This window comes from Canis lupus, chromosome 1, assembly GCF_011100685.1.
Source record: "Canis lupus familiaris isolate Mischka breed German Shepherd chromosome 1, alternate assembly UU_Cfam_GSD_1.0, whole genome shotgun sequence".
NCBI lineage: Eukaryota > Metazoa > Chordata > Mammalia > Carnivora > Canidae > Canis > Canis lupus.
Genome location: NC_049222.1, coordinates 110739774 through 110761817, shown reverse-complemented (window position 1 = coordinate 110761817; position 22044 = coordinate 110739774). Strand labels below are relative to the sequence as shown.

The 22044-nt window shown below is 48.0% G+C and overlaps 1 protein-coding gene across 1 annotated transcript in view; it reads right to left on the bottom strand.

Moving 5' to 3' along the window:
- Positions 1 to 145: 145 nt before the first annotated feature.
- The window catches only part of OPA3 (outer mitochondrial membrane lipid metabolism regulator OPA3), a 73026-nt gene continuing 51127 nt past the window's right edge, over positions 146 to 22044 (bottom strand). Inside the window, exon 2 of the mRNA XM_038528568.1 lies at positions 146 to 1763. Within this exon, the coding sequence (XP_038384496.1) occupies positions 1369 to 1763 (395 nt within the window). The 3' untranslated portion in view covers positions 146 to 1368. The remainder of the gene's footprint in view (positions 1764 to 22044) is intronic.

Here is a 22044-nt window from a genome sequence, read left to right as displayed (position 1 = left end):
GTTTCCCCATCTGGGAAATGGCTTGTGGGATGACTCTGACCCTTCCAGTGGGAATCCTCCCAGCTTCTCTGCTAATTCCAATGATCCTGTACCCATTTTGCAGATGTACGCCATGGTGCTCAGACACATTCTTAAAGATGACTTATTTACCCCAGAGCTCCTTTAATTATAAAATATTTACAGTCTTAAAAAAAAATAGAATTCAGAAATCACAGAGCTCATATACACCCCCTTCAGGGGTTCATTGGTTGGGTAGGGGGTTGGGGGGTAGATAACCCTGCCTGGTTGGAATATTCCATTTGGATGTGGGGCGACTTCAGGGCTGAGGGCCAGATGGTCCCACTTGAGGAAGCCTTTGTATGAAGGAGGGTGAGGGTGGACTGGGTGACCAGTCGAAGGATAAGCAGGAAGAAGGAATCCCAGAGTACTCAAGAGCAGGTTCGGGTGGGAGATGGCAGATGTGACAAGTGACCCAGGTGGTAGGGGAACAGGTGGGGGTCTCTATGAGGGACCAGCTGAGGAGGACAGTAGGCAGGGACAACAGTAGGTCAGACAGGTAAACAGCTGAGACCAAAACACAGAATGGTTCATCCCTGGACAGAACTGATTTTTCTACCCCAAAGGACCAAGTCCTGCTGGAACAGACAACAGAAGGCGGGGGGATCCTGCACAGCCTTTCCATAGGTTATGGCACCCACTAAAGTGAGGGTATCTGTTGGAATGGTCTGCTTGAGGGGGTGATCAACTGAGGTACCGATGGCTGGTGGGCCAAAGGCAGGAGCCACAGGGTGACTCAGTGGAGCTAAGGCACTCCAAGATCATCCTTCTCTGCCCCCTCCAAAGCGAGGTAGATGGAAAGTATGGGGTCCAAAGTCACTGGGAGTTTGCATTTTCATTACAATGGTTTGTACCAATGAAGAATGTGGAAAGGGTGCTCTGGTATACTGGAGGAGTGTCCCGGCCGGGAAAGCCACTCAGGTAAGTGGAGGTGTGAGTGACAGAATGAGTTAGCTGGGTCCACGTGTCCTGCTGGCCCACCTAGTTGTGGGTGGGTGGGATCCAGGGGGAAGACTGCTAAATCAGTGGGCTGGGGTTGGGGGTGGAGGTGAGGGTAGGGCAAGGGGTGGGAAACTCCTGTTGGAATGTTCCACCAGTGGGTGGGGAGTCCCCGTGGATGGTACCACTGGGGTAGGGAGGTGTCCCAGAGCCTGGTTGCCTCAGCCCCGGTCCAGCCTCCCTCCTGCCCCTGAGAGGACCGGGTGGTATTAGCTGGGCCGGTTCAGGAAGGGGCAGTGTGGACAGAAGGTCGTGTCGGAGACGTCACAGCCCAGGCCACGGCCACATGGAGGCCCAAGGTCCGGCAGCCCCCTATTCCTTGGGCTTCGCTTGGGGCGCGGACGGCGGGTCGCGGGCGCAGAGCTGGGCGCGCACCTCCCGCATCTGCACCTGCAGCTCCTCCAGCGCCCTCTGCTGCGGCGCCGCCCGCACCTGGTCGTGCAGGGCGGCCAGCGCCAGCGCCAGGTGGTCCACCTCGTCCCGCATCGCGCTCCAGGCGGCGCGCCGCGCTGTCTCCTTGCGACGGTGGTGCGCCTGGTGGCGCCAGAACTCCAGCACCAGGCAGCCGCCGGCCACCGCGAAGACCGTGGCCTCGCCCAGCAGCTCGGCGCCCAGCTCGGCGGCCGCGTCCTCGTTCAGCGGCTTCACGGCGGCCGCGTTGAAGCCCATGAGGCGCATCTTGGCGCGCATCTCCACCCAGTGGTACACTGCGGGGAAGAGGGGTAAGGGATCTTGGCCGGGGGCCGCCGCAGTCCCCGCCGCTCGACGCCCGGGCGTCCCCGGAGCCACCGCGACGCGGCAGCGGCATCGCCCGCGTTAGGGAGCGGGCGCCTGACCGAGGGGCCGGCGCGGGGCCGGGTTGGCCATCTGGCCTGGGGTGGCCCCTTTGAAAGCGTCCAGAAGATTCTGGCGAGCAGCCAGGGATGAGAAATGCTGCTCGGGGGCGGGGGGGGGGGGTCCTGCGTGGGGGCCGCACCTCTGGGACGGGGCGGTGGTGGGTGCTACGAAGCCAGGGCAGGTGTAAAGCTTTTGCTCCTTCAGCGCCTTCCCCAGTGCGCCCAGCGCCAGCCAGGCTCTTCCCTCCTCCCCTGAACTTGGCCCCGACGCTTCGCTGCCCTGAGATGTGTTCACTGTGGGGCCTGGGGCTTTGGGAGGAGCTCAGGGCTTGAGCCAGGCTGTGCTAACTGCTTCTTTACCTAATCAATTATTCAGGTGAATAAGGGTTATGAGCATTGTCATCGTTCGTAAACACAACACAAGCATAGAGCACGGTGCTGAAACCCCAAGTCACTCCACGAATAATTAATATCCATCCACAGATACAGGAATTGATGGGGAAAATCCCGGGCCTCTGGCTCATTAGGAAACGAATTTCTGAAAACATCTTATACTTCGCCCCTGCCACAGCAGCCACAGCTGATCTCATCCCATTTCCTTCCTTTTAGGTAGAAGAATAACATATGCACGTGTGTGAGGGGGTGGGGGTGGGGGTATGGTTTAAGACCACATAAAAGGGGTTAGACTGAAAAACAGAAGTCCACCCTCCCAGTTCCAGCTTCAGTCCTGCTCCTACTACAACCACTTTTGGTCTGTTCTGCATTTATTTATTCCAGTTTAACCCTGTGATGCCAAATAACAAGCTTACGCCTCCATTTCTTGATTTTCTAAGTTGAATTTTCAAAAATATTATGTTTTGATTGTTCTACTGCCACCCGCCCATATTATGGGACTTTATCACATATTCTATATCCTGTCCTCCCCCCCTCGATTTTTATAAGTGATTTTAACTTTTTTTTTTAAGATTTTATTTGTTTATTCATGAGAGAGAGAGAGAGGTAGAGACACAGGCAAAGGGAGAAGCAGGCTCAATGCAGGGAGCCTGACACGGGACTCAATCCCAGGACCCCAGGATCACACCCCCGGCCAAAGGCAGGTGCTGAACCACTGAGCCACTCGGGGATCCCCTTAGTTTAACTTTTTGTTGTGTATTGGTAATCGTTGTAATCGTGAATAATATGCCTATTACCTGAACTTCCTGACAGTGTACCCATAAGTACCTACCCTCCACTCCCCTACCTCCTATGGTCAGTAGCTCATACTATTACTTTTATATTGCCATACTCTCTTTCTCTTTTTTTTTTTTTTTTTTTTTTAAATTTTTATTTATTTATGATAGTCACACACAGAGAGAGAGAGAGAGAGAGAGAGAGAGGCAGGGACATAGGCAGAGGGAGAAGCAGGCTCCATGCACCGGGAGCCCGACGTGGGATTCGATCCCGGGTCTCCAGGATCGCGCCCTGGGCCAAAGGCAGGCGCCAAACCGCTGCGCCACCCAGGGATCCCTCTCTTTCTCTTTTTCTTTAAGATTTTACTTTTTATATGACAGAGAGAGAGAGAGAGAGCACAGAGGGAGAAGGAGAAGCAAGGCTCTCCTCTGAGTAGGGAGACCAATGTGGCTCCATCCCAGGACCTGAGACCATGACCTATGACAAAGGCAAACACCTAACCGACCAAGCCACCAAGGTGCCCTGCCATGGTGTCTTTCTAAGGTTAAAATAAGTCTTCAGTGCTCTGTCCATAGACTGAGTCTGAAAGTGAAAATATAGATCCTGTATATAATTAAGGTTATGTAGATACTAATCACTGTAAATCCATAACGAAGATGTAATTTTGTGTTTGCCATCTGAAGCAGTAACATTAATTGGCAGCTCTAAACAGTGCTACATATCATGCCAGAAATAGTCTTTTCATACTTTATTTATTTATTTATTTATTTAAGCTGATTCCATGCCCGATATGGGACTTGAACTCACAACCCTGAGATTAAGAGTTGCATGCTCTTACAACTGAACCAGCCAGGTGCCCAGTTTTCTCATCTTTAGAGTTTTATTTTACTGTATGAAATTTTTAGTTTTCCCTAGAGTGGGGTTTCTCACCACAAATGCCAGATGTGTATGGGATCCCTGGGTGGCTCAGCGGTTTAGCGCCACCTTCGGCCCAGGATGTGATCCTGGAGTCCCGGGATCGAGTCCCGCATCAGGCTCCTGGCATGGAGCCTGCTTCTCCCTCTGCCTACCCCTTTCTCTCTCTCTCTCTCTCTCTCTATCATGAGTATATTAAAAAAATATGATGGAAAAAATACACAAATTTGATGAATGGTTAGGAAGGTGTTCCATGGTTTCTTTATATAATTTTAGCATGTGATTTTTACCACAGTTCTTTGTCAAAGCTCAAATTTCTTATGTCCATGTCCTCCTTAAATCTAAACACAGTTCCTTAAGGTAAAGGCTTGAAATGGAAACAGCCTAAAACGGAGGGGGATTTTATGTCACAATCTGTAAATTACGCTGTGGTTGTGAAGCCCAGTAGTTAAAAGCAAACGAAGCAGAAATGGTGAAATCACTCATGTTTGCTTCCCTAGCAGTGACTTACAACCACAGCCATGCTTTTGCCTACGGACCAACAATGCTGAAATGTTTCACTATTAAATGTCGTAATTTCAAAAGGGAAAAAAACGGAAATTTCAAAAGGAAAAAAATGAGCTTTATATATTCAACACAGAAAAATTCCCCAAACATAATGTCAAGTGGAGAAACACATACAAGTTCTGAAAGGTGGGGATCCCTGGGTGGCGCAGCGGTTTAGTGCCTGCCTTTGGCCCAGGGCGCGATCCTGGAGACCCGGGATCGAATCCCACGTCGGGCTCCCGGTGCATGGAGCCTGCTTCTCCCTCTGCCTGTGTCTCTGCCTCTCTCTCTCTCTCTGTGTGACTATCATAAATAAAAATAAACATTAAAATTTTTAAAAAAGTTCTGAAAGGTACCTACAGTGGGATAAAAACAAGAATAAGCATTGATGGTAGACACGTATCTAGGAAAAGTATAAAGTCTCAATGGAATAATACTCAGCATCCTCAGGACAGGTGCGGGGAGAGGGAAGAGAACCAATGAGGCTTAAGTTTTGTCTTCTAGGAACCCCTGGGTGGCTCAACAGTTGAGTGTTTGCCTTTGGCTCAGGTTGTGATCCTGGAGTCTCGGGATTGAGTCCCGCATTGGGCTCTTGTGGGGCTTGCTTCTCCGCCCTCTTCCTATGTCTCTTCCTCTCTCTGTGTCTCTCTCATGAATAAATAAATCTTAAAAAAAAAAAAAGAAGTTGTCTTCTAAAAAACAGGAGGAGCATCTGGCTGGCTCAGTCAGTAGGATATATGACCCTTGATCTCAGTTCAAGCCCCACAGTGGGTAAAGAGACTACTTTAAAAAAAACTTCAAGATCTCCTGGGTGGCTCAGTCAGTTAAGTGTCCAACTCTTGGTTTCGGCTTGGGTCATGATCTCAGGGTCATGAGATTGAGCCCCACGTCTGGCTCAGTGCTCAGTGCAGAGTCTACTTGAGATTCTCTCTCTCCCTCTGCCTCTCCTCAATTCATGTTCTCTCTAAATAAATAAATTAATGAATAAATGAAATCTTTTTTAAAAAAGAATATTCGGGGCACCTGGCTGGCTCAGTGGGTAGAATGCACAACTCTCGATTTTGGGGTTGGGAGTTCAAGCCCCAAGTTGGGCATAGAGCTTACTTTTTAAAAAACAGAAATGGGGGACGCCTGGGTGGCTCAGTGGTTGAGCGTCTGCCTTTGGCTCAGGGCGTGATCCTGGGGTCCTGGGATTGAGTCCCGCATTGGGCCCCATGCAGGGAGCCTGCTTCTCCCTCTGCCTGTGTCTCTGTCTCTCTCTGTGTCCCTCATGAATAAATAAATAAAATCTTAAAAAGGGCAGCCCCGGTGGCCTACTGGTTTAGCACCGCTTTCAGCCCGGGGTGTGCTCCTGGAGTCCCAGGATCGAGTCCCACGTCGGGACTCCCTCTGCCTGTGTCTCTGCCTCCCTCTCTCTGTGTGTGTGTGTGTGTGTATGTGTCTGTCATGAATAAATAAATAAAATCTTTAAAAAAAATCTTCAAAAAAAACAAAAGAAATTTTATACCATTAAGAAAGTGAGAAGGCAAGCCACAGACTGGGAGAAAATATTTGCAGATAATATATAATAATGTTATTATATATTTATATATAATAATGTATTTATTTTAAAATAATATAACCTAATAATAATAATATAATTATTATCTAACAAAGGACTTGTATCTAGAACATATGAAGAGCTTTTAAAACACAACATTAGGAAGGTAAATAATCCAATTAAAATGGGCAAGAGGTTTGAACAGACATCTCACCAAAGAAGACATACAAATGGCCAATAAGCACATGAAAAGGTGCTCCACGTGTTAATAATTAGAGGAACACCAATCAAAACCACAATGAGGTACCACTTCACACCTACTAGAATAACTATAATCAGTACAACAAAAAAACCCAAGTGCTTTCAAGGTTTCAGAGCAAAAGCAAATCTCATGTACCTCTAGTGGGAAAGTCAAATGGTGCAGCCACTCTGAAAAACAGTTTGGCACTTTCCTAAAAAGATAAACAACAAACCCACTCCTAGGTATCTATGCAAGATAAATTACATACAATCACATGCTTGTGCACTAAATGTTCACAGTGGCATTTATTCACAAGAGCCAGAAAGTGGAAATAATGCAGTGCCCATCGATTGGTCAATGGATAAATAAAATCTGGTGTATTTATACAGTGAAGTATTATTAATACATAAAAGGGAGTGAAGCAGTGATCCATGCTACAACACAGATGAATTCTTGAAAACATCACACTGAGTCAAAGAAGCCAGATACAAAAGACCGCATAGTGTACGGTTCCTTTTATATGAAATATCCAGCACAGGGAAATCTCTGGAGACAGGAAGTAGATTAGGGGTGGCTGGGCGGGGGTGGGGGGGGGTGGGGGGTGGGGTGGGAGTAGGGGTGAGGTGTGGGAGTGTGGAGGTAGGGGTGAGAGGTGGGCGGGGGTGGGGGTGGGGAGTGACTGCTAATGGACACATGGGATCTCTTTAGAGTGATGAAATATTCTAAAATTGAATTTTGGTAACGGATGCATAGCTATGTAAATTTACCCAAAATAATTAAAGTATCCACTTGAAACAGGAATGTTGGGGCAGCCCCGGTGGCGAAGAGGTTTAGCGCCGCCTGCAGCCCAGAGTGTGATCCTGGGGACCCGGGATCAAGTCCCACATCAGGCTCCTTGCATGGAGCCTGCTTCTCCCTCTGCCTGTGTCTCAGCCTCTCTCTCTCTCTCTCTCTCTCTCTCTCTCTCTCTCTCTCTGTGTCTCTCATGAATAAATAAATAAAATCTTAAAAAAAAACAAATGTTTAAAAAAAAAAAGAAACAGGAATGTTATGGCATGTAGATAATACCTCAATAAAAACTGTTCCAACAAACAAAGCAAAATGTCAGGGTCTCAGAGTGGCTGCCCCTGAAACTGATGGATGCTGTCATGAGCAGGTGTGCGGACTGACGACAAAGGCTCCCTGCTGAACCCAAGTGGGATCTCGCCAAAGGGCAGTGGCCTCAAGAATGAGTGGTTGGATTTGTGGGGTGTTCAGTTTTCCAAAATCTAAACCCCTCTCCTGGTCTGGGGATGCACCATTGCTGTCAGCCAGGACCAGCAGGTAATAGAAATTGGAAAATCCCATGGCTTCCCCAGATGGGGATTCCTCTTCTCCCACAACCACAGGGCCCGAGGCCAGCAGCCAGGGCTGACATGGTGGCCACGGGATGTCACCAGGGACCCAGACTCTCTCTCTTTCAGCTTCTTCTCCCTCATTATGATTATGGGGATTTTAGCCACAGGTCCAAAACATGCCTGCTGCCCCTCTGGGTGCCATATCCTCCTTCCGGGCAGTGGGCAGGGCAGGGGTGGTCAGAAAGCACATGCATCTGATCTGTCCCTTTTTATGAGGAAACTACTGGATTTCATGAAAACCCCATGGAGTAGATTGGCCTCCATACCCTGGGGCCACCCTTCACTGCAGGCGAGTCCAACATTCTTGGCTGGCTACATGTTTCTACCTAATCAAACTGGGGTTCTCGTGATGGAGAGAGAGGTGGGGGAGATTGGTGACTTGGGAAGAAGCAGAGTGTCTGCCAAGGTGAGTGCCGCTGGTGGGACCTCACCTCTCTACAGCCACCCGAAGACCCTTTGCTGTTCTCCTGCCCTGGCAAACAGCTCTCAGACTGGTGGGCCAGGCTCAGTCGTTTTGCTCCCTCTCTGGACCTGAAATCTTGAGCAAGGCTTCAAGGATGTCCCTCCCCCTCGAGCTACACTCACTGCAAGAAGCCACAGAGATAACAAACTGTGCTGTCCACAGGCTCTGCGGCCTGGCATTTGTATTGGGTCGTGACAGGAAGCCGAGTGGTGGTTGCCTGGGCGAGGGGAGAGGAGAGAGGCTTGAGCAAACCTGGGGAGTGATGACATGCGGTCACTCTCTCCAGTGTGGAGGTGGCTTCACAGATACACACATTTGTCAAAAGTCAAGTTACACACTTTATATATGTGCGTTATATTGTGTGTCACTTACATCTCACTAAAGCTTCTTTCAGGAAAAAAAAAAAAAGGTAAAGCAGGATAAGCAGCTTAGAAACAGACAGAAGAACTGAGAGTCCTGACTCTAAAATGCTCACAAGGCCGTATGTGATCTTTCCCCTTGCTGATTTTCCGGCCATTTCCAACGGAACCTCATTCAGTACTCAGCCCCCTTTGTGCTCTCTCTCATCTCTGGGCCTTTGCATATGCCATTCCCTCTGCCTGCAACACTCACTCCTTTCCCACCAGAGTCACCCTGAATTTTCGGGTCCTGGCTCACATGCTTCCTCCTGTGGGAGGCCCTTGCTGACCACCCAGGCTGGGTCTGTCACCCTCTGTACCGGCTCTGCCATCCAACCTCCAACCACTCTGGGTCATCACCATCTGGGGAGCAGTCTGTCTCCCCCATGGACTGGGAGTCCCAAGAATGGAGGACCAAGAATGTCTTGGTCACTCCTGTGATCACCCCCAGCACTGCCTAGTAAGGGGCCAGGCTCAGAGCAGGTACTCAGGGAATATTTATTAAAAACATCAATCAATCAATCAATCAATCAATCAGTCAACCAATGAATAAATAACCTCCTGATTAATTACAAAAGGGCAAAAGGCACTTTACTTTCACAGTGGATAGACCCAGTGGTTACCACTTAAGCCAAGTGATCAAACTCAGCATCATCTATAATGGGACCAACTGATATTGTGACCCAATGGAGTCCTCAGGGGACAGTCACAGCATCACCCACAGGGTTTTCCTGCTGAAAATGTTCACTTTGAATCTTTTTTTTAGGATTTTATTTATTTATTTTTTTATGAGACACAGAGAGAGAGAGAGAGAGAGAGAGAGAGAGGCAGAGAACAGGTAGAGGGAGAAGCAGGCTCCATGCAGGAAGCCCGATGAGGGACTCGATCCTGGGACTCCAGGATCAGGCCCTGAGCTGAAGACGGAGCTCAACTGCTGAGCCACCCAGGCATCCCCAAATTTTTTTTAAGATTTTATTTATTTATTTATTTATGAGAGACACACACAGAGAGGCAGAGGGAGTAGCAGACTCCCTGTGGGAGGCCCGGTACAGGACTCAATCCCAAGACCCCGGGATCACAACCTGAGCTAAAGGCAGACACTCAACCACTGAGCCAACCAGGTGCCCATGCTCACTTTGAATCTATTCATGAGTCCAGAGTGTGGGGCATCTTCTGCAGCACAACTGAGCTAGAAGTTTCCAAAACTCCAAAGTTATACAAATCCAAAAAAAGGCAAAGCTGCCCTAGATTTCAAAAGATTAAAGAGATGACTATAAAATGTAATGTGTGGGCCATGACTAAATCCTGGGTTGGATGGGAAAAAAATCTATAAAGACATTTTGACATTGTTGGAGAGATCTGAAAAAAAAAGTTTCTTAGATGACATTCTGAAATTATTAAGAATTTTCTTATGATGTGTATAGTGTATGATGGCCTTTTTGGACTGTGTGGGAGAAGGTCCTTATTCTTAGAAGACATACACTTAAGTTTTTAAGGTAAAGTGTCATGACATCTGCAGATTACTTTCAAATGATTCAGTGGAAAAAAAAAATCTGTGTATGTATGGAGACAGAGACAGATAGAGGTGTGAAGTGTTTTGGACTACATGTAGTTTGTGCACACCCCCAGGACTAGAAATACCATGAAGATGGTATTTGGAGGTGGGGCCTTTGGGAGTTAATTTGGTTTGTATAAGTTCATGGGGCAAGAACCCCCCCAGGATGGGATTAGTGTCCTTTACAAAAATTTTTTTATTTATTTGAGAGGGAGAGAGAGAGAGAGAGAGAGAGAGAGAGAGAGAGAGAGAGAGAGAGAGAGAAAACACAGGAGGGAGGGGCAGAGGGAGAAAGAGAGACAGATGCAGACACCCCTGAGCAGGCAGCCAGATGAACACAGGGCTTGATCCCAGGACCCTGAGATCATGTCCTGAGCAGAAATCAAGAGTCAGATGCTCAACTGACTGAGCCACCCAGGCGCCCCCTAGGGATTGGTGTCCTTATAAGGAGAGAAAGAGGGCAGCCCCGAGCCCCGGTGGCGCAGCGGTTTAGCGCCACCTTCAGCCTGGGGTGGGGTCCTGGAGGCCCTGGATCAAGGCCCACATCGGGCTCCCTGCGTGGAGCCTGCATCTCTCTCTGTCTCTCTCTCTCTGTGTCTCATGCATAAATAAATAAAATCCTTAAAAAAAAAAAAAAAAAAAGAAGGGAGAGAAAGAGACACCAGGGCTTTCTCTCTCTCTCTCTCTGCCATATGAGTACAGGGCATGAAGGCAGCGTCTGCAAGCCAGGAAACAGGACCTCACTGGGAAGCGAATCTTCCAACACCTTGATTTTGGACTTCCCAGCCTCCAGAACGGTGAGAAAATAAATGTCTGTTGTCTAAGCCCCTCATCCGGTGGCATTTTGCTAGAGCAGCAGACATAATCATAGACATAAACATGCAGATCCAAGATCTCTGAAGGGCACAGACAGGGCACAATTTGAACAAGTGGCGAATCTAGTAAGGGCACCTGGGTGTTCATTGTACAGTTTTTTCTATTTTTCTGTAAGTTTGACAGTTTTCCAGATTAAGATGTTGGGGAGAACTAAAAAAAAAAAAAAAAAAAAAAAAAAAAAAAAAAATTTAGTTTGTAAAGAAAATGTACCAAAATTTAAGTAAGTGCTGATGATTTCTAGCAGGTAGGTTTTATGGTGCTCTTGGTTTTTAAATTTTCTCCTATGAATACTGAGGACTTGCTTAGTTAAATGAAAGAGGAAAATTCAAAATGTACATGTGATCAGATCCAGCCATTGTCATTTCCAGGAATTATTCTTAAGAAAGTAACAATGGGACACACAAAAATTAGCCCAGGGTCCCTGAGGCCTAGCATGGCTCTCTGAGGGGGTCCTTCCCTGCTAATTGCTGGGGTAGTGCCCTCCAGGGCAAGGAGAGGCTGTGCCACTGTATGGTGTGTGACATGTCCCTCTTCTAAGTTTAAAGCTCAAGACCCAGGGCAGCCTGGCTGGCTCAGTCGGTGGAGCATGTAACTCTTGATCTTGGGGTTCTGAGTTCAAGCCCCACATTGGGTATGGGAGATTACTTAAAACATTAAAAACATTTTTTTTAAGATTTTAGTTATTTATTCATGAGAGACACACACAGAGAGGCAGAGACATAGGAAGAGGGAGGAGAAGCTGGCTCCATGCAGAGAGCCTGACACAGGACTCCAGGATCATACCCTGAGCCAAAAGCAGACGCTCAACTGCTAAACAACCCAGGCGTCCCAAAACTTTTTTTTTAATTAAAAAAATCAAAATAAAGCTCAAGACTCATGGGAAAGTCAGAGAGGCAGGGGGCTCTCAGGTGCCTTACACACACACTGTATCTTGCAAGATTAAGCAGCAGATGCCCACAGAAGTAACCTGTTCTCTAAATACCTTGTAAAGACTTCCTTCCTCTCTCCTCTCACTTTCGTCCAAAAGAACATCTTGTGCCTCCCCCTCAAACAGTCTAGGGCTAGCAGCAATTCATTCTCCCAATATTCCTGTAATTACTTTCTGAAGAGAGGAATGAGGGGCCCTATTTGTAGCAAAAAAAGGGGGAAGAGAAACTAACTTGGTTGTTTAAGAGGTACTGGGTTTCTGTTTGGCATGATGAAAAAATTCTAGACAAAGAGGGTGGTGATGGTTACACAACTCTGTAGGTGTACTTAATGCCACTGAATTAAATACTTAAAATGGCTAAAATGATTGCGTGTATGTTATGTACATTTTGTCCACTTAAGAAGAAAAGATAATTTGGTCGTGAGAAACGAGTCCAGGTACTGCTTTGGTTCACCCCCAGCTGGCCGACAGGTATGGTGTACTGCCATGCAATTCTGGCAATAATCCCCCAGCATCAGTGCAGACTCCACAGGGTGAAGGCTCCGTCCCAAAGACTTTTCCCACCCCAGGCAGCAACCATGAGCAGGGGTTCCCAAGCCACCTGCACTTCTGACCAACCAGCTACAAATTCGAGGGCTCCTGCCAACTCCCTCAGGTCCAAAAGTTTGCTATAACAACTCACAGAATGCCCTGAAAACATTATGCCTACAGTTGTGGTTTTATAATAAAAGATACACAGGAGGTAAGGCGTAGGAGGGATCCTGGAGCTTCCACGGGAGAACGCTTTCCACCCGCCCTTCAAATAGGGCTGCCAACCAGGAATTGGCTCAGGCCCACCAGGTGGGCAAGAGGGATGGAATTCCTGGCTCTGTGATTGAGCCAGAAAGTCAGGCAGGTTTAGTCATAATCTTTTTTTTTTTAATTTTTATTTATTTATGATAGTCCCACATAGAGAGAGAGAGAGAGAGAGAGAGGCAGAGACACAGGCAGAAGGAGAAGCAGGCTCCATGCACCGGGAGCCTGACGTGGGACTTGATCCCGGGTCTCCAGGATCGCCTCCAAAGGCAGGCGCTAAACTGTTGCGTCACCCAGGGATCCCTCTTTTTTTTTTTTTTTTTTAAGATTTTATTTATTTATTCACGAGAGACACCGAGAAAGAGGCAGAGACACAGGCAGAGGGAGAAGCAGACTCCCTGTGGGGAGCCTGATGCGGGACACAATCCCAGGACCGTGGAATTATGACCTGAGCTGAAGGCAGGTGCTCAACCACTGAGGTGTCCCAATTTTTGCTCTTAATAAAATAAAAAGTTCCTTTTCTCTAATGGCTAGTACTAGGTTTCCCTTTCTGTTAGAAGGTTCCAGAGCTAAGCAACACTCTCCTAGCCACTGGTCACAGGTGTCTATTGAGCACTTGAAATGTCACTAGCCAAAAAGTGGCTTCTTTGTAGGTGAAAACACAGAAATAGATCTGAAGACTTGGTATGAAAAAAAAAAGGTAGGGTTTCTCAGTACTAATGTTTATACTGGTTACATGTTGAAATGATAATATTTTGGACATATCAGGCAAAGCAAAATATATCCTTAAAATTGATTTTACTGGGGCAGCCCAGGTGGTTCAGCAGTTTAGCGCCGCCTTCAGCCCAGGGCCTTACCCTGGAGACCCGGGATCAAGTCCCACGTGGGGCTCCCTGCATGGAGCCTGCTTCTCCCTCTGCCTGTCTCTCTGCCTCTCTCTGTCTCTCTCTCTGTCTCTTGTGAATAAATAAAATCTTTAAAAAAATAAATTAATTAAATTAAATTAATTTTACTGGTTTCTTTTTGTGTTTTGAATGTGGCTGCTAAAATATTTTATGTTTTTATTTATTTATTCATGAGAGTCACAGAGAGAGAGGCAGAGACACAGGTAGAAGGAGAAGCAGGCTCCCTGCGGGGAGCCTGATGCAGGACTCCATCCCAGGACCCCAGGATCACGACCTGAGCCAAAGGCAGACCCTCAACCACTGAGCCACCCCCCAGGTTTAGTCATAATCTTATGTGAGGTCTTCCCAATCAGCCCCACTCAAAGTCACTTTAGGAGCATAACAAAAATACAGTTATCACTTAGGAATTTAACAAAGGCTTCCAAAGCTATATGGAACTGGTAAAACCAGTCAACAGATATGTTCTTCATTACCCTCCAATTACAAAGGGAGGTGATTAGTAACCTTCTCCCCACACACAAGCTGTGGCTGCCATGATAGGCACCAACAAGGGACAGCCAGGTGCAGGCCAGTGCCCAGGAGCAGCACTGGCTGGGAGTCCAGACTCCTCATCTTCTTAGGTAAGGGCCTCCCACCACCTGTTCCCTCTCTCCAGAGGCTCCTCCACCTTCATATCTCTCTCCCTTGCAGTTCTCTTCCACCTGCTGCTTCCATTTCTGCACGGAAGCCTCCATCCCTCCAAAGGCGAGTATGCATGGTGTGGGGGGCCGGGAGGTCTGACCCCCCTGAGGTGGCCGAGCAGCAGTGAGAGGCAGAGGACAGAAGGGCTTTCTGGGGATGTCTGAGAGGCAAATATGAAATAGCAGCCAGTTCAATTGAGACACCGAGTGATAAACTGAACCTCAATCTCTGGAGGAGCTGGGATCCCTGGCCAGGGGTTCAAGGGCTCCAGCCCCTTAAGAATCACAGGCTGTGATTCCTCTGAAGGGGAGACTGCAGAGCTGGCTTTGCGGGGTGGGGGTGGGGGTGGGACCCTTCCCCCCATGACCTGAGGTAAGTCAGGGAAACAGCAGGAGACAGGGTCAGATCTTTAGGGCTCTCACAAACTGGGATTATGCAAACCTCAAACCCAAACCATAAAAGCAGAGGGGCCGGTACTAGGACAGAGCTGCCATTGGGGACCCCATCCTCGGCCCACAGGGGCCTGGACAGGGAAGGCAGGCGGTGCTGGGTGGGGCCCAGAAGGGAAGGGCTAGAGGGTTGCCTGCAGTCAGGGAGCATCTCTGCTCTGCTCAAGTGCCAGCCTCAGGGTTGCAGTTCTGACCTACCTCCTGCCACTCCCCGCTTCGGGTTCTTGGGGAGCCCCTATGAGGACACCCCTCAAGCTGAGTGTGGGTGCTGGAGCTAGGGAGTACTTCTTGGGTGGGAGCAGAAATGGGACATCTGGGTCGCCTGGGTGGCTCAGCGGTTAAGGTGTCTGACATAAGTGCCTATGTCTCTGCCTCTCTGTGTGTCTCTGATGAATAAAAAAAAAAAAAAAAAAAGAAATGGGACATCTGCTGGGCTCAGAGGGAGAAAGGGTGTGATCGGCCATGTCAAGAGCCAAAGTCGGGACATCTGGGTGGCTCAGTGGTTGAGCATCTGCCCTTGGCTTGGGTAAGTGGATAAAATCTTAAAAAAAAAAAAGAAAAAAAAGTGCTAAAGTCAAGAAGCCCGTCTCATTATGGGCCCAGCTGGTGAAGCTTTTTTCTTTCTTCTTTCTTTCTTTCTTTCTTTCTTTCTTTCTTTCTTTCTTTCTTTCTTTCTTTCTTTCTTTCTTTCTTTCTTTCTTTCTTTCTTCTTTCTTTCTTCTTTCTTTCTTTTTTTAAAGATTTTATTTATTCATAGAGACAGAGAGGCAGAGACACAGGCAGAGGGAGAAGCAGGCTCCATGCAGGGAGCCCCACGTGGGACTCGATCCCCAGGTCTCCAGGGTCACACCCTAGGCTGCAGGTGGCGCTAAACCGCTGCGCCACAGGGACTGTCCTGGTGAACCTTTCTTTCTTTCTTTCTTTCTTTCTTTCTTTCTTTCTTTCTTTCTTTCTTTCTTTCTTTCTTTCTTTCTTTTTTTGTGAACCTTCTCTATGAGCATTTCTGTATTGCAACCCCACTTGGTGTCTTAAAAAAAAAAAAAAAAAAGGCGAGGCACCTGGGTGGTTCAGTGGGTTAAGCATCTGCCTTTGGCTCAGGTCATGATCTCAGGGTCCTGGGATCCAGCCCCCCCAGTGGGCTCCCTGCTCAGTGGGGAGCCTGCTTCTCCCTCTCCTCCCTGCTGTGCTCTCTCTGGCTGGCTGTCTGACTCTCAAATAAATAAATAAGGGGCAGTCCAGGTGGCTCAGCGGTTTAGTGCCTCCTTCAGCCCAGGTTGTGTGATCCTGGGGTCCTGGGGATCCAGTCCCACATCCGGCTCCCGGCATGGAGCCTGATCCTCCCTCTGCCCGTGTCTCTGCCTCTCGCTCTGTCTCTCATGCATAAATAAATAAATAAATAAATAAATAAATAAATAAATAAAATCTTAAAGAAATAAAAGGGCGAGGGAAATAAGGAGTGGAAGAAGGGTGGAGGCTGAGCCGTGTCTGATCCCCAGGAGAGGTGCTAATGGTAAGAAAGGAAAGAAGGCTGCTCTGTGGCAATGTGGCCCTGGGCCCCAGAGACTCCAAGTGGAGTTGCTGTAGAGACTTCTATCCCTTCCAACGCCCCACCCAGAGATGCTGCTACACCTGGGACAAGTTCATCGTCATCCCCATGGATCCCCAGAAGTCTGAGGCTGAAGACTGCAGGACCTACATCCAGAAAATCCTAGGTAGGTCCTGGCCCTTTTGGTGGCTTCCTTCCCCTTCTGATCCTTCGGCTCTCCTGGGGACACAGAGACCCATTCCTCTTTCCTTTCCTTCCAGGAGCTCTGCACTCCACGGAGAGACATATGCTACCAGTGTCAACACTTAGCTGTGACCCAGCTTCCCGCTGGGTGACCCTGGACAAGTGTCCCGCCCTCTCTGGGCCCAGTTTACCTGTCACCAGGTGAAGGGTACGCAGAAGAACTTCTTATCCAGCCAGAGGTGGGCTGGGGTGTTCGTGGTCTCTCCCCACAGCCCCCAAAGTGACATGTCTGGAGAGGAGTGTCCTTTTTGTCTGCAAGTCAGTGGGGCACCTCCTCTGGTTCTCTGAGTCCATCCTCACTGCCCCCCAGGTCCCAGATCCCCATGTCTGTGATAGGAAGTCCCCTGGGTGTCCCACAAGAATGTCTGACTCCACATGTGTGCAGGAATGGGTGTGTGGGCCAAGAAAAGAGGCTCATCTGGTTGTTGGAAGTCAAGGCCACGTGGAAACCACCCAATGGCCACCAGCCACCAGCAGTGCCACCTGCTGCCCCCTTCAAGGGTTCTCTCATGGGGGTATTTCAAGGCCAAGAGAAACTCTGTCTCTAAACCTGGACACCAGGGTGTCTGGGTTTCTCTTCCTACGTGTTACAGAATAGAATGAAAATCCGCGTAAAGGGACACCTGTGGCTCAGTGGTTGAACATCTACCTTTGGCTCAGGTTCTGATCCCAGGATCCAGGACTGAGTCCTGCATCGCGCTGCCTGCATGGAGCCTGCTTCTCCCTCTGCCTATGTCTCTGCCACTCTGTGTGTGTGTGTGTGTCTCTCATGAATAAATAAATAAATCTTAAAAAAAAAAAAAAGAGGGGCTCGCTGGGTGGCTCAGTGGTTTAGTGCCTGCCTTTGGCCCAGAGCGTGATCCTGGAGTCCCGGGATCGAGTCCTGCGTCAGGTTCCCGGGATCGAGCTTGCTTCTCCCTCCTCCTGTGTCTCTGCCTCTCTCTCTATGTCTATCATGAATAAATACATAAAATCTTAAAAAAAAAGAAAAAGAAAATAAAATCCATACGAAGATTTGTGCACAGTCTTGTGTGAAGATATCCCAGTGGAGGGGCATCTGGGTGGCTCAGTTGGTTAATCATATGCCTTTGGCTTGGGTCATGACCCCAGGTCCTGGGATGGAGCCCTGCACCCTTGCTCCACGGGGAGCCTGCTTCTCCCTCTCCCTCTGCCTGCTGCTCCTGCTTATGCTCTCTCTCTCTCCCTCTCTTTCTATGTGAAATAAATAAATAAAATCTTTTAAACAAACAAACAAACAAACAAACATCCCATGAAAATATCTATATCCATAGTCAAGAAATGATTTTTTTGGTCCCAGACAACACAGCAGAAAGTCACAAGAAGTCTCTGGAAGATCCGGGCCCCCTCAGACCACCAGCAAAGTGGAGTAGGCTTGTTCTTTCTTTGAGAGGTCAGAGCTATTCAGGGGGAGTCATCAGAGACTGTGGGAATGTATTAGTCTCCTCTGGCTGCTGTAACATATTACCATGAACTTGAGGACTTAATCCAGATTTTTTTTCCTCTCACAGTTGTGGAGGACAGTCCAAAATCAGCATCACTGGGCCAAGATCAAGGTGTCAGGTGGGCTGCAGTCCCTCCAAAAGCTCAAGAGAAGAGTCGATTCTCTGTGGCTTCCAACTTCTGGTGGCTGCTGGCATTCCTGGGCTTCTGGCTGCCCCACCCCATCTCCAACTCCACCTTCACATGGCCTCTCCTCTGTGTGTGATCTCCCTCTGACCATCTCTTGTGAGCACACTGTGATGGCAGTTAGGACTCGGTTGGACAATCCAGAAAAATCTCTGCATCTCAAGATCTTTAACTTCCTCACATCTGTAAAACTTTTATCACATGAGGTCACATTTACAGGTCCCACGGATTAGGACCTGTGCTCTTTGGAGGGAGGGGAGCGCACCATTCAGCCCACTCCAATTTTACTATATGTGCTGCCGAAGCGAGCACCAGCCCACTCCAGATTCAGGGTAGAAGGGCCTGGAGGCTACAGGCTGGCTGCGATTTGGCCAGGTATCCTGTGATTCTCAAGGATTCACTGACTCAGCAAATGCAGGAGTATTAGAGAGAGACAGAGGGAGGCGTAAAGGGTCCACACTAGAGAGGTCCTGGTGGGGAGAAACTGAGGCACCTACCAACAGCCAACACCAATTTGCTGGCCTCGTGTGTAAGCCTCCTTGCAACTGGACTGTGCACCTGTCAAGTCTTTGGATGACTGCAGCCCCAGTCTGAACCTCACGAGAGATCCAGGGCCAGAACCACCCAGAAGTGCCCAGCTAAGCCTAACTTTCTGAGCCTCAGCAATATTGGTTTTTGCTTTAAACTGTTAATGTTTGGGGCACCTGGGTGGCTCAGTTGGTTAAGCATCTGCCTTTGACTCATGTCATGATGCTGGGGTCCTGGGATTGAGCCCCACATCAGGTTCCTTGCTCCTTGGGGAGTCTGCTTCTCCCTCTCCCTCTGCTCTCCTCCCTGCTTGTGTGCTTACGCTCTTTCTCTCTGTGTCAAATAAATCAATCAAATCTTAAAAAAAAAAAAACTGTTAAAGTTTGAGTCATCTGGGCAGTAACTAAGACATGGGGTGAGAGGAGAGGGCACAGGGCTGCAACAGGGCCCTCTGAGGGACTTTCTCTTTACCCCACACCTTTTGTTTCTCAGTGATGCTGCATTTCTCTGTTTTTACATAACTGGAACTTGGTTTAGGAGAGCTGCAGAGAGCAGAGTGAGTGTTCATCTTCTACCACTTTCCCTGCTCGGTCGTGACTAGCCAGGCACTATGTTTCCATGTGACCATAGTGTGTCCCAAGTGAGATGCAGACACACGGTTGGCACAACATCTGGTGGCATGGCCCTAGGAGATGCTCACGCTCGTGCAGGACGTGGCAACTCTGGGCATGCTAAGGCCTGGAAGACAAACTCTAACCTGTGCTTAGATGTTCCCGTCCCCCCAACTCCAAACTGGCAGATCCGCCACATGCGGCACCTCCCTTAGAACACCGTTTAAGATAATACATGACATTCACTGCAGATGGAAAGACTGATGTTGGCTCTCAGTCCCACCAACAATATTCCTGGCACCTTAGGATGCTAAGTGAAGCTCTGCGGTAGAGGTAATGGAGGGATTAAATGGGTCTGTGATAAAGAGCACTGACCACCCAGCTTGATACTAAACACTCAATAGATTGACATCATTATTATTAATTTATTCCACAGAACCTAGATGTTCTACAGGAAACACGACACCTAAAACAAAAAACAAAAACTCTCCCCCAAATCAATCTTGCAACATAAAGAGCAAAATATTTTTCCTATTTATTTGAGAGAGAGAAAGAGAGAGAGAGCAAGCATGAGAAGGGGCAGAAGCAGAGGGTGAAGCAGGACTCCCTGCTGAGCGGGAGCCCAATGTGGGGCTCGATCCCAGGACTCTGAGATGACGACCTGAAGCCGAAGGCAGACGTTTTTTTTTCAAGGAAGTCGAGCTGTTTCAGAAATGCATTTCAACAATTGGTGAGTAGATATACAAATTGTGGTATGCCCATTCAGTGGGACATTACTCAAGGATAAAAATAAATGAGCTACCAAGCACAAAAAGACATCTAATAACCTTGAATGCATATTGCTAAGTGAAAGAAGGCAGTCTGAAAAGGCTGCGTGTCATAGGATTCCAAGTATTTAGCGTTGCCAGAGGCTCAGGGAGTGGGGAGGGAGGGAGGAACAGGTGTAGCCCAGGGGTTTTTTAGGGCAGTGAAACCATTTTTTTTTTAGATTTTATTTATTTATTCATGACAGACACACAGAGAGAGGCAGAGGGAGAAGCAGGCTCCCTCCGGGGAGCCTGATGTGGGACTTGATCCCAGGACCCCAAGGATCACACCCTGAGCCAAAGGCAGATGCTCAACCACTGAGCCACCCAGATGCCCCCAGGGAAACTGTTCTATGTGATACTGTACTGGTGGATATATGGCATTATACATTTGTCCAACCCCATAGAATGTATAACACCGAGTTGAAAACCCAGTGAAAACTAAGGACTTTGGGGCACCTGGGTGGCTCAGTGATTGAACAACTGTCTTTGGCTCAGGACATGATCCTGGGGTCCTAAGATCAAGTCCCGCATCAGGCTCCCTGCAAGGAGCCTGCTTCTCCCTCTGCCTCTGTCTCTGCCTCTCTCTGTGTCTCTCATGAATAAATAAATAAAATCTTTAAAAAAAAAAAAAGAAAAAGAAAACTATGGACTTTAGTAATGTTAATATCGACTCATCAATTGTAACAAATACAGCTCATGAACACCAGATGTTAATCGCAGGGGCAGCTTTGTGTGTATAGGAGGTTGGGGAGAGATATATGGGAATTCTCTGTACTTTCTGCTCAGTTTTTCTGCAAACTTAACACTACTCAAAAAATATAAAATCTATTAACTTTTTAAGAATGTATATCAAATAGAAGCAAAGGCACAAAAAAATAACTCAGGTAAATCTGAAAATAAGAACGAGACTGCCGGGTAGCTCAGAAGAGATCAAAATATATTTTCAAACTCGTCATTCAAAACAAGATGGTGTTGGGACATGACACATAAATGGACGGTGGGACAGGAATGAGAAAGAGGCACCAGTGTCAAGGGGACATAGCAGGTACTGCTGTCCAGTCTCAGGGGAGGTGGGAAAGGATGGGGCATCCCTCACACTTCAAGATGTGGGCCAACCATTCATTTGGAAACTGAGGAATGTAGATCCCAACCTTACATGCCTCAAAAATTAAAACATAACAAAAAGCTACTTAAAAAAAAAAAGATTTTATTTATGAGGGAGAGAGAGCGAGAGAACAAGCAGGGGGAGGAGCAGAGGGAGAGGGAGAAGCAGACTCCTCACTGAGCAGGGAGCCGGACTCAGGGCTTGATTCCAGGACCCTGGGATCATGACCTGAGCTGAAGGCAGGTGCTTAACTGGCTGAGCCCCCCAGGGCACCCCAAAAACCTATTCTTGACAAATGACTCAAAAGAAAACTTGAATGAAAGTATGAGAAAATAGAGCTGTAGATAGATATCCTTGAAGTAAAAGAGTCCTTCTCAAATAAGGCCAGAAAGAAATGCAAATGCTTGAAAGGAAAAAGACTAACAGGTTTGGTTATTTTATTACTTTTTTTTAGTTTATTTAAGTCAAGCCTACACCCAACACGAGGCTCAAACAACCCCATGATTGAGAATTACAAGATTGAGAATTACACGCTCTTTCCGACTCAGCCATACGAGCACCCCAGATTTGGTTATTTTATTTTATTTTTATTTTTTTTAATTTTTATTTATTTATGATAGTCACAGAGAGAGAGAGAGAGAGAGAGAGGCAGAGACACTGGCAGAGGGAGAAGCAGGCTCCATGCACCAGGAGCCCGATTTGGGATTCGATCCCGGGTCTCCAGGATCGCGCCCTGGGCCAAAGGCAGGCGCCAAACCGCTGCGCCACCCAGGGATCCCTGATTTGGTTATTTTAAAACGAAAA